At 36.7% G+C, this 13,037-nt stretch overlaps 1 protein-coding gene across 1 annotated transcript in view; it reads left to right on the forward strand.

The window, feature by feature from the left end:
* The window catches only part of LOC100658113 (ovostatin-like), a 53,975-nt gene extending 41,416 nt beyond the window's left edge, over nt 1-12,559 (forward strand). The window contains exons 19-26 of the mRNA XM_064285179.1: nt 1,336-1,556; nt 3,273-3,399; nt 4,110-4,228; nt 4,740-4,791; nt 6,285-6,368; nt 8,803-8,979; nt 9,178-9,259; nt 11,396-12,559. Of these exons, the coding sequence (XP_064141249.1) occupies nt 1,336-1,556; nt 3,273-3,399; nt 4,110-4,228; nt 4,740-4,791; nt 6,285-6,368; nt 8,803-8,979; nt 9,178-9,259; nt 11,396-11,612 (1,079 nt within the window). The 3' untranslated portion in view covers nt 11,613-12,559. The remainder of the gene's footprint in view (nt 1-1,335; nt 1,557-3,272; nt 3,400-4,109; nt 4,229-4,739; nt 4,792-6,284; nt 6,369-8,802; nt 8,980-9,177; nt 9,260-11,395) is intronic.
* Nucleotides 12,560-13,037: the final 478 nt, after the last annotated feature.

A 13,037-nucleotide genomic window follows, 5' to 3' on the forward strand; every position in this document is an offset into this window, starting at 1 on the left:
CTGATTTTTTTTGGAAGAAATGTATGGGAGGCCACGAAACAGACTGAAATTTTGTTTTCTATTGTGTGACATGATGAACACGATAATAAATACATATGGATATAAGGAAGAAAGAGAGGAAGCAATGTAGAGAAATCAGAAAGAGTAGAAAAAAGTAAAAAATAATAAAAAGTAGGAAAAAAGGGAGGGAGGAAGGGAAGTTGGGAAAAATAAGTTTCTAAGTAGGTAACATAACAAATTCAAGTATAAGGCTAATGTGAACATTTTAAACTTGAAAATTATATTATAGGAATCATGTTTCTAAACTTATCAGTAAAGTTAGCTAAATATGGCAAAAATAGTTTATAAGTAAATTAAATTTACCAGTTATCACTTTCCATGGAGTCGACTCCAACTCATGGTGACTCCACGTGTGTCAGAGTAGAACTGTGCTCCGTGGGGTTTTCAACAGCTGATTTTTTAGAAGTAGGTCACCAGGCCTGTCTTCCAAGGCACCTCTGGGTGGACTCGAACCTCCAACCTTTAAGTTTGCAGCTGAGCTCATTAACCATTTGTACCACCCAGGCCTACTCAAGAACTTTTATGTGTCTCATGTAAATTAAACAAGTTATCGTGATTATTCCAACATTTTTAAACACTTTGAGGTTAATGACCACTCACAGTCTATCAGTAAGGAAAGAGAAATACATACAGATAAAAGTATATTTGTGAGTATTTATAAGTAAGTGTGAGATTAATGTCAAGTGTTTCGATAATTTGTACTTTGGTAGGGATTATAAGAAATGGGAACATCAATTAGATTTAAAGTAGAGTAAAAAGATAGGAGCTCAGAATTAAGAGCCAGAGTACAAGCTAAAGTTAAGTCTAAGGTAAGGGAATCTAGTACACTGGACACATTTTTAGATACGGAGAAAAGGAGTTCCTTTATAGATTAGGTAAAAAGGAGCCCTGGTGGCATAACAGTTAAATACTTGGCTGCTAACCGAAAGGTTGGTGGTTCAAACCCATCCAGCAGCTCCATGCAAGAAAGATGTAGCAATCTGCTTCCATAAAGATCACAGACAAGAAAACCCTATGAGGCTGTTCTACTCTGTTACATGAGGTCACTAAGAGTCAAAATTACTCAGTGGCCCCTAACAACAACAACATAGATGAGGAATAACAAGGAGCTAAACAGAGGAAGAGTGGGATAAAGAAAGAGAGCATGACTGCTACAGTTTAGAAGAGTGTCAGTCAAAGGAAGAGCTATTAAGCTTTGAATAAATCCAATGATTGAATAATATATGGTGACAACTCTCTTCAGTGTTATCTGAACCTTCTCATTTAGCTCCACAGGGAAAGCCAGTCTTCCTCTTACTGTTCCTGATACCATTACACAATGGAAGGCCAATGGATTCTGCCTAGATGATAAAGCTGGATTTGGCATCTCCCCAACCATCTCCCTGACAGCTTTTCAGCCCTTTTTTGTGGATCTCACTCTCCCCTATTCAGTTGTTCGAGGAGAAGCGTTCACTCTGAAAGCCAATGCCTTCAACTACCTGAATAGATGTGTTCAGGTATTGCCTTGAGTCTTCTTAGTAAATAGCCATTTCTTTCCATGCAATTATCTTCAAATTTGAAGTGTATGATGACATGGGACTTTTTAAGTTCTTTGTCTTTCTTAAATTTGTTTTGAAAACATTAGCTAGTTTTACAAGTCAGCCAGTGTGGGGTTTAGAAATATAAATTAGTATATCTGAGTGACTGGCTGAACAAAAAAGTACTGAATATAAACTCTATGATGTAAGTAAGCTATCTTTTTCCTTTGTGTGGGGGGGCAGAGTATGGGGATGAATGATTGGGTGAAGTAATGCCTAGTACCTTCAATTCTTCAACATCTCCAAGGAAGGTCTTTTATGCACAAGATCCTCCTGAAAAAAAAAGGATTTATGAAATAATTATGCTTGATGTTATAAATTAGATTTCAAGTCTGCTAGTCTTTCACCTTTGGATCCCCGGAATATGCAGAATATATGATAGCTTAGTGGTTTCATGAGCTCTTGACTGCTGGGTAATAGCTGTGGGAAAGCAGCAATTTCATAGCAGATAAAGCATAGAATTTATTACGTTTATTTCTAGCTCTGTTGTTTTGAACAAGATAGTTTACCTCCCTAACCAAAAACAAACCCACTGCCATCGAGATGATACCGACTCATAGTGATCCTATAGGACAGAGTAGAACTGTCCCATAAACGTTCCAAGGCTATATATAATCTTTACAGAAGCAGACTGCCACATCTTTCACCCCCAAAGCAACTGGTGGGTTCAAACTGCCAACTTTTGGGTTAGCAGCTGAGCACTTTAACTACTGTGCTACCGGGGCTCCTCCACTGCTCTTCTATCACTGTGTAAAATGGTGTTAGTAATACATATTTGGCAGGGTTTTGTGAGAACTGAATGAGATAATGTAAATGATGAGCCTCGCACAATACATTGCAAATAATAGGCAATTGAGTTAATTGCCCCGTCTTTAGCCTTTACCTAAATAACAGATTTCAGTACTATCTATAGTAATTCTATGGCCTTTATCATCTTTTGCTTCAATATGGTTTTATATCCAAGTATTTGATCTTCAGTAAACAGTAGTTACAAATTGACACATCCAAAATGCCAAGTAAAATACCTGCCCAAGGTATTTATTGTTTAAACAATACAGTTTACTGAAAGAAATCAAGTATGCAAAACCTACTCAGTTTATCAGCATGCAGCATTCAGTAGCAGGTATTTTTTAGGGGAATAAAACAATTTTTCACATTAAAGAAAGTTTTTCTCGATAATCAAGTTGTTTTTTGTAAGCCTGAGATGGAATGCACTATTCTAGATATTTTATATTTTATTTGATATACACATCAACTGTGAGCAGTAGATGACAATGGCCTCAATTATAGATAAGAAAAAGGAAATTGAGGCTCATAAGACTTTTTGGGAACTTGATCAACCCATATTGACCAAAACACCTGCTTATTTTGATGAAGCTCACCAAAGTAGTGCATTGTTGTATAAGACCTAAGTACCACTTTATTCAAAATAATTAGCCAAAAGTCAGTAAGTGTCAAAAGGCAGATTGTAATAATTGTGTAACAAGGTTTCCTCTGAACTTGGAAGCCATTCTTACCACAGCAGAAAATAGGAAAGGTAGGGAATTTCTTTTCTAATCTTTTAGACATTCACAGCTGTATTATATAAATGTATGGAAAGAGCTCAGTCTTTCTTTTCTTACCTGGCCCTAACAGATTAGCACCGTACTGCAAGTATCTAGTGCTTACCAAGCCAGACTTCTCCCAACTGAAGATGAAAATGTTTGCACATGTGGCAATGAGAGAAAATCCTATGCTTGGCTGGTTACTCCCCAAACACTAGGTAAGCTTTTCAGTTCTATATGTTTTTCCATTCATTTGTAAATCCTCCTAAAACTTATGTTAGGCTATTTCTCTATTGTAGCCAGTTTACTCATTGCTTGATACCACCACTTGTCCATTTTTCTATTCCTGTTGTTGTTAGCTGTCGTCAAGTCAGCTCCCAACTCATGGCGACCCCATGCACAATGGAAGGAAACACTGCCTGGTCCTCTTCCAGCCCATGATGGGTTGCAGATCAGACCATTGCAGTCCATAGGATTATCATTGACTGATTTTCAGAAGCAGATCCCCAGGCCTTTCTTCCTCATGTGTCTTAGTCCAGAAGCTCTCCTGAAGCCCGTTCAGCATCGTAGCAATGTACAAGCCTCCAATGAGAGATGGGCGGTGGCTGCCTATCGGGTGCAATGGCCAGGAATCTAAGCCTGGTGTCCTGCATGGAAAGCAAGAATTCTACAGCTGAACACCGCTGCCCTCTTTTCTTTTACAACCAAGGACCAGTTTGCATGGGAACAGTGGTAGGGAGTTGGAATCCAGTCCTGACTTGAAGAGCTCACATTTTCCATGTAATACTTTTCTCCCTTTTCTGTAAAATTTCAATTTTATTTATGATGTACTGCAAGTTAGAGTCCAGAATGATCTCTGCCTCCTTGAATCTCCTTCATCAGAATTAGCCCATTGTAATTCTTCCATTTACATTTCCTACCATTTAAGGTACTATCAACCTCACTGTCGTTGCTGAAACCGTGGAGAACAGTGGCTGTGAAAATGAGTCTCCCAACGCTCTGAACACTGGCTGGAGGGATACGCTGATCAAACCATTGCTGGTAGAGGTATGGCCTCAAAATGAAACCTGTGGGCTTTGAGGGAATATCTGTCTGTATTTCAAAATGTTTTTCTTCATTAGGAAGTGTAAGTATCCCTTCCAGATCTCACAGATATAGTTGGAATGAGCACTTATTTAAAAAGACAGCACAATATTGCGATCAAATACTTGGGAAGAAAGACCAGGGACAGACATTTCATTCTGAGACATTCAGTCTGCAGAGAATATTTACAGTCAAATATGTAATATTCTTGAAAGAAGGAGATATCATTTTGAAGCTTGAAGGATTTTTCAGAAAATCCTCGCTTTTAATTTTAGAAACACTTAGCTTATTCTATAACATGCAAAATCAAATACTTCACATCTCTACTATCTTGGGCTTAGAAGTTCATATACTCATTATCTCAGATAATTTTTTGAGGATGATTTGTTCTTTTTAAACTTTATTGCTGATTTGTGAATTTACATAAGATATGAATTTGATTATGACTCCCCTCTTTCCTTCTTCCAACAATTAGCCAGAAGGTATTGAAAAGGAGATGACACAGGGCTCACTTATTTGCACAAGTGGTAAGTAGACACCTTTACACGGTCTTGCTAACACAGCAACATGGAATGAAACCTCTGTTTATCTTTGTTTTGGAATTAACTGTTTTATTATTGATCTTCTCCAAAATATGGCTATTGGGAAAGATTAAATTACTTTCAAGTAATACAATTTAACTGTGCCATAAGCAAAAGCAAATTAAAAACTGTAAGGTTCTCTTTAAAATCTACTCCCCCATTCAGAATGCAAGTGTCTTTTACTTTCACTCAAGCCTTATCTCTGCCCCTTAGCTTCTCCCCATCCAGTCCTTGATTTCTTCATTAAAAGTTAATTATTACGATCCCGGAGGTCACCTTTCAGCCAAGTAATAAATTGGCCTACAAAATAAATAATAGAATATGGTCCTTTAAACAATCAACTGTACAAGACTAAATGGTCAATGTTTACCCAAAAGGAAAGATGAGAAGGCAAAGAGGGATAGGAAAACTGGATGGATGGAAACAGGGCTGGTGGAGTGGAAATGGTGAAAGTGCTGGCACATTGCAGGGACTATAACCAATGTTACAGGACAATTTATGTATGGATTGTTGAATGGGAATCTAATTTACTATGTAAACTGTCACCTTAAACACAGTATAATATTCAAAATACATAAATAAATAAGAAGACAACCAAAAAAGTGAAAAGACAAACCACTGACTGGGAGAGTATCTTTGGAAACCATGTATCTGATAAAAATCTACTAACCAAAATATATATAAAACTTCAACAACTTAAGAAAAAGACAATCCAGTCATAAAATGGGCAAAAGACTCGAGTAGACATTTCACAAAAGAGGGCATAAGAATAGCCACCAAACACATGAAAAGATGCTCATCATTAGCCATCTGGGAGATGTGAATCAAAACCACAGTGAGATACAATTTCACTCCCACTAGGATGGATAAGATTTAAAAAAAAAAAAAAAACAGAAAATAACAAATGTTGGCAAGGATATGAGGAAATTGGAACCCTTATCCATTGCTGGTGGGAATGCAAAATGATACAGCAGTTGTGAAAAATAGTGTAGCAGTTGCTCAAAATTAAAATAGAACTACCATAAAACCAAAAACCAAACCCACTACCATCTAGTTGATTCCGGCTCATAGTGACCCTATAGGACAGAGTAGAACTGCCCCACAGAGTTTCCAAGGAGTGCCTGGTGGTTTCGAACTGCTGGCCTTTTGGTTAACAGCCGTAGTTCTTAACCACTACGCCACCAGGGCTTCCAGAACTACAATTCCACTCCTAGGTATACACCCAAAGACTTGAAAGCAGAGACTCAAACAGAGACTTGTACACCAATGTTCATTGCAGTACTACTCACAAAAGTTAGTTAATATGATTATAAAAATTCCATCAAAAGATGTTAACCGAAGAATAATTGTCTCTAACTATTTAACATATGTCATTTCAAACTCCGATTTTAAAATCAATGTGAATTCCAAATTAATAAATTCACTCTGCTGTTTTCTAGGGTCCACAGTGTCTCAATCAGTGGTGCTAACATCACCAGAAAATCTTGTGAAAGATTCATCTAGAGCTTATTGGTCTGTTCTTGGTAAGTATGGAATATAGTACATTATAAGGGAGTTATATAGGCTTAGGAGCCCTGGTAGCTCAGTGGTTAAGTGCACAGCTGCTAACCGAAAGGTTTAACCAAAAGGTCAGCTGTTCAAACACACCAGCCATTCTGCGGGACAAAGATGTGGCAGCCTGCCTCTGTAAACATTACAGCCTTGGAAACCCTATGGAGCAGTTCTGTCCTGTCCTATAGAGTCACTATGAGTTGGAATCGACTTGACAGCATACAAGAACGACATATATATAGGCTTAGAGAAAAAAGAAAAACTGTATCCATTTCTGCCACGGTCCTGTTTGTTGGTTTTGTCATGTTTTAGGTTCCATTTCCATCTTTACAATTTAATGATTGAGGTTGGTGCATCTCATTAGTGTAGTGATGCCATTACACTAAGACATTAAGCATTAGAGCCTCCAAGGTTTTCTGATTCTATTTTTTTTTTTTTTTTTCCTAAAGGCCATTCTAGCTCTGGTCCATAAAGATTAAGTTCCATAATTACCCCTGCTGGCTGCTACCTCATTCAGAACACCTCTCTAAAGTTCTGATATTTCTCACAAACTAGTGATTTTTAGAGTGTGGTATCAATAGGTTAACATCCAAATTTTACTTTTTTGGACTTGGAGTCATGACATTCAGGTAGGTGCAAACAACACTTTGCACAAAGGTAATTGTCCCTGTGGCCAATGACCAGAACAAGGCAAGCTTCTTAATCTTAATTTGCAGTTTTTTTATAAACCCAGAGCCTCAGTGACCTGCCAACAACTGGAAGAGTTTAAGGTTAATCAGGAACAAATACAAGTTACTTTCTGGCATAGAATGGAACATAAGATATACACCAAAATTAAAGACAATTTGTACCTATCATTGTTCCCCTGCTGAAAACCAGAGAAGTGCTTTCTTAGCCTACTCAATATTAAAAAATAGTTACTTCCACGATTCACTTCTATCCTTTTTTTTTTTCTTTCTTAGATTCTTGACTGTTGAGCCCCTACCCACCAGCTACATACAGTCCAGGGTAAAGATTTAAGATAGAGTTGTAAAGACTGTAGCGGAAGGGATTCTGCACTACATGTAGGATTATAGTCAACTTGTTGGCAGTAGGAAAACGTGACTCAGACAAACGTTCATTTAAAATAAAAAAAAACTCTTATCAAGAGCACCCCTTGGGATCAGGAAAGAACAAAGAACATCTAGTTTAAGCTGAGCTTTTTAGTAAATCGGTTGCATCTATGCATCATCAAAATGATGTCCAACAAATATAAGTCACAGACACTACACAGTCATATTTATGACAATCATCCTAAGCCCTTCTTATTTTCTTGTGATCTTATTTCCAAATGATTCCATTTCCATCCAGACCATAGAGATTCCTTAGAGTAGCTAAGCATATTGTTGTCGTTGCGTGTGGTGAGTCAATTCTGACTCATAGCAACCCTGTAGGAGAGGGTAGAATTGCCCCAGAAGGGTTTCTTAGGCTATAATCTTTACAGGAGCAGATAACCATGTCTTTTCTGCTGTGGAGACACTGGTAGGTTCCAACCATCAACCTTTCAATTAGCAGCTGGGTGATCAACCACTGCACCACAAGGGTTAAGCACAGTAGATAAGAAAGCTGGCTCTATGCCAGGCTGCCAAAGTCTGAATCCCAGATTCACCGCTTGCTGTATCACTTTGGGTAAGTTACTTAACCTCTCTGTGCCTTATTTCCTCATCTGCTAAAGGAAGATAATATGTATTTCATAGGGTTGTTATAAAAATTAAAGGAATTGAGATGCTTACACCACTTCCAGATAGGTAGTGGGTTCTATGTAAGTTTCAAGCATCAGTAAAGAGTGTGTAGGGAAGTTGTTAAGCCCAGGTACTCTGAAGCCATATTGTCTCTGCTCATTCTTGACTCTGCCACATCTGTTCTGAGTGATGTTAAGATATGTACTTGCCTCTCCATGCCTTGGTTTTCTCATATATAAAGTGGAAATAATAGTAAATAGTATCTATTCACATTATTGTCACAAGGATTGGATGAATTAATGCAAGTGCTCAAAACGGTATCCAGTACATGGTAAGCATTTCATAAAGGTTTATTTGGGGCCCTAGTCCAGTCCTTTCAAATTGATAATTGACCTTGAGTTCTCTTGCTTTGTCCTTGAAATTTTGATTTCACAAATTTCGCGGGTCTCCTACTCTTGGCTGCTTTGGGAAACATATCCCCACCTTAGCTCTGGAAGCAAGGTCTAACGTGTCTTGCTAATTCTACGGTGTGGGCCCAACAAGTAAGAAAGGGAGGAAGATTCAGATAATATAGAAAAATAATTATTTTGGATATCTGTACCATAGAAGCCTTGAACACAAGCTAATATTATTTTTCTTATCACTTTTGATAAAGTATTTCATATGGATTTGATTGGCTTTTCAGGAGACCTTCTTGGTTCTGCTCTGCAAAACTTACAGAATCTTCTCCGAATACCTTTTGGTTGTGGAGAGCAGAATATGGCTCTATTCGCTCCCAATATTTACCTCTTGGATTATCTGAATCAGACTCAACAACTGACAGAAGAAATAAAATCCAAGGCTATTGGATACCTGACCGCGGGTAAAGCATTTAAAAGTCTTTTTTATTTATCTCAGTTAATTTCCTGAATCCCAGCTCTGTTCACTTGTTAAGTGCATTGAATGCATTTGTATTTATGTATATATCCACTTACAGCTAACATGAATCATCAGTTTATCCAATTATCCTGCTGGATATTACTTTTAAACTGAAAAATTTATATTTCCTTTCTTGTTCTAGGATACCAGAAGCAACTGTCTTATAAACACTCAGATGGATCATATAGTACCTTTGGATATGAAGATCAACAAGGAAACACATGGTTTGAATTGCTTTATAGTTTATATAAATTTAATTAGAAGTTCTTTAACATTTCTTTTTTTTTTTACCAAGTAGCTATTTGGGAATTTTATAAAAAGTATGGACCTTCTTCCTCCAAATTTTTTTATACAAGCCTCCACACACATATACACAAATTCAATTTAATATGATTCTTGGGCTTTTGGGTTAAAAACTCATGATAGATGGGTTTATCTCTATCTTTTACTTATGACAAATACAAGCTAAAGAAACAAATCATTAGGCAAAAAGAAAGTAACTCAATAGGTAAGGGTAAGGAATGTGAAACCTAATTTAAGATACAAGAATATTATTCCAACAAAAGCATTAATAGTATCCCAAATCAGCTGCAAAGGTAACTTCAACATCACTTAGGCTCACTGGCAGTGCTACTCAGAAATAGTGCTGTACAGATCTGCACTTTCTTGATGACATATTAAAAACCCATAGTTGAGCACAATGGTATTTGCTGCAAATAGTGAAATAAGTACTAAAAACAAATTAAATGAAGCATAGATTGTGTTATGATTGTAAGTCTAAAAGATAGGATGATTAGTGAAATACAAGCTTTAAAAATTATCCCTTATATTCCTAACATTTATTTATACACCTGACTACTATGTCCTGGGAACAGTAAAAAGTTCTTGAGATACAAAAAGACAAATACTAATTATAATAATCATTATCATTACTTTGATAATTGAGTATAATTAATCCCCATAACAGCCCCATGAGGTAGGTAGCACTACAACACCAATTTTAAGATGGAGAAATAGACACAGGAAGGTTGAGTAATCTGTCCAAGATCACACTGCTAGTTACGTGACGGAGCGGGAATGTCTCTCCCAAAAACCTGGGGTTTCCCCCGCTACAAGATTTTGCCTCTCAATAATACAAGGACCTTGACATCAGGAAGTTTAGAGTAAGAAAAAATGTTAAATGCAATATGATAAAAGATGTAGTAAACATATGCACGTGATTCTATAGAAGCTTGTAAGAAGGATAACTTTCCCTGAAACTGTATGATGAGATGTTTGAATTAAATGCAAGGCAGCTTACATGTGTTGATAAATATAACTTGGTGCTTCCCTGCAAAGAATGCCAATCTACAGGGAAAAAAAGTACATGCATAAAAGTAACCCTGGTTTATCATGATTGACGGAGCCATTTAAACCCTCTGGACCTCAGAGTATTTGTGAAAATGAGGCATAAATGCCTCATCTTGACCTATAAGATATTTTTCTAGTTACTGTAACCGATGGCTCTCAAGTCAATTCTGACTCATGGCAACCCCATGTGTTACATAGTAGAACTGGTCCATAGGATTCTCCTGGCTATAATCTTAATGGAAGAATATTGAGTCAGAATCAACTTAATGGCAGTGAGTTTTTCTTGTTTTTTTTTTGTTTGTTTGTTTGTTTTACTCACAGTACTGCTGAGTGGGTTTGAACGGTCAACCTTTAGGTTAGTAGTCAAGTACAAACTGTTTACACTACCCAGGGATATTTTTCTATTTACACCATACTGTAATTCCTCAATAAACTCTTGTTGTTGTTAGGTGCCATCAAGTTGGTCCCGACATAGTGACCCTATTTACAAAAGAACGAAAACACTGTCTGCTCCTGTCCTATCCTCACAATTGTTGCTATGTTTGAGCCCATTGTTGCAGCTACCATGTCAATCCATCTGGTCAAGGAAGGGTCTTCCTCTTTTTCACTGACCCTATTTTTTCTATCTTAGCAAGCATGATGTCCTCCTCCAGGGACTAGTCCCTCCTGATAAACTCTTAGATGTTAGGAAAGGATAAATGCAGGAATTGTGCTTGAGGTGAAGAGAAAAGAAACTGAGAAGACATTACAGGCAAGGTAACACTTCACCTAGGACGTGAATGACAGAAGGTGGAATAGACAGAAGGTGGAAAAGGAAGCACATAATCCAAATGGATGGAGGGGTTTTAAAAGGAACGAGTGAATTGACACATGATGCCAGGATTTGGGGAAGGGATTTTCAGAATGTGAGACTCAAAAATCCGATTGTAGCAAGCCACACACCTAAAGGAACCTCCCCTCTGTCTGTCCACATTTGCTGTACATAATTCACTGTGTATTGTTTTTTCCAGGCTCACTGCATTTGTTTACAAGTCATTTGCACAAGCTAAACGCTACATTTATATTGATGACAAAGTTCAGTCCCAGACCCTTATTTGGCTTGCAACTAATCAGAAATCAGATGGCTGTTTCTCAAATTATGGCAAAGTCTTCAACAATGCTTTGAAGGTACTGGTGAAATTCTTCTGTCTTACAAGTTTCTGTTCTTTCATCATGATCATTCAGTGAATCCCAAAACATCACTGCAAAATTTGGTAGGAATCATTGACCTAGGATTTCTACCAGCATAAATTAATTACCTTGAAAAACCTATAAAGCATTTCTTCCTAACAAATCCAACATTTTCTTTCCTCCTTTCAGACTAAGGAAACCTTGGTGGCGTAGTGGTTAAGGGCTATGGCTGCTAACCAAAGGGGCAGCAGTTCAAATCCACCTAGGTGCTCCTTGAAAACTCTATGGGGCAGTTCCTCTCTGTCCTACAGGGTCACTATGAGTCGGAATGGACTCGACGGCACTGGGTTTGGTTTGTTTTGGTTTTGTCAGACTAAAAACTCTAAAAATTTAGGTTTTTCTAACAGTAATTGTGGTGATGGTGGAGGGAGTGGGATAGTGGCAGTGGCAGGATTATTGGTAAAAGTATGGGTGGAATTAAGAATATTAACAGAACCAGGATAATCACTAGTATTTTAATGCTTTATCATTTAAGGAATTCTTTGTTAAAATACTTTAATTATTTGAACTCAATTTGTTTAGCTTTTACTCATTAATATCCCCAAGGTGTTGATGAATGAATTTGCCTTTTATTTTTGAGTTTTTCCTAAACTTATATTTTCTTCCTAATTATTCTGATAATATTTACTGAAACTAGCTTAGAGAGTTTAATTTAAGGAATGTATAAAAATATCATTCATATGTCAACAATTCAGCAATAACCACCATGAATATTTTGGCATATTTTCTTTCCTTCAGTCTTTTTTTTCAATGATGTATAAATATGTTTTTCCATAATTGGGATTATCATCTCTTACTTTTTAGTCTTCTTGTTTTGAAACCTAACATTCTATATAATGACTTTGCCAAGTCATTAAAATGATTTAGGAACATAAATTTAGTAGCTTTATAAAACTCTTAACATATGGACAAACCATAACTTATTACTCTTGTTCAATAATGTTGTATAAACAGTCTTACATATAAATATTTGTCCCTAGTGATAATTAACTTAGGATATATACCTGGAAATGGAATTTTTTTAAAGGTTCTGAAGTAATGTCACCAAATTATTTTCTAGTGGTTATGCCAATTTACACTCCTGTCACAAACAGTGTGTCTACCTGATTTATAGCACTATTGCTAGCATTGAAGAATATAAGTATTAAAAACAAAAATCTTCACAAGTGTAGGAGCAAAAAATATTGGGTGCTTCATGTCTATTTTTGTTTACAGGTCAATTGGTTCTGATGACAAGTACTTCCCATGTGCTTAGTAATTACCCATTAATCTTTTTGGGTTAGTTTTATTTTCTTCATAACTAATATTATTAACCTGCTTGAAGTTATTTCAGTGTATTGTATAATCTCTATATGCTCTATCCCTATATTCTAAATAGGTCGCCACTTAACATATCTTTGTCAATGAACACCCCAACTGATT

The sequence above is a fragment of the Loxodonta africana genome, chromosome 4, assembly GCF_030014295.1.
Source record: "Loxodonta africana isolate mLoxAfr1 chromosome 4, mLoxAfr1.hap2, whole genome shotgun sequence".
In the NCBI taxonomy this organism is placed as follows: domain Eukaryota; kingdom Metazoa; phylum Chordata; class Mammalia; order Proboscidea; family Elephantidae; genus Loxodonta; species Loxodonta africana.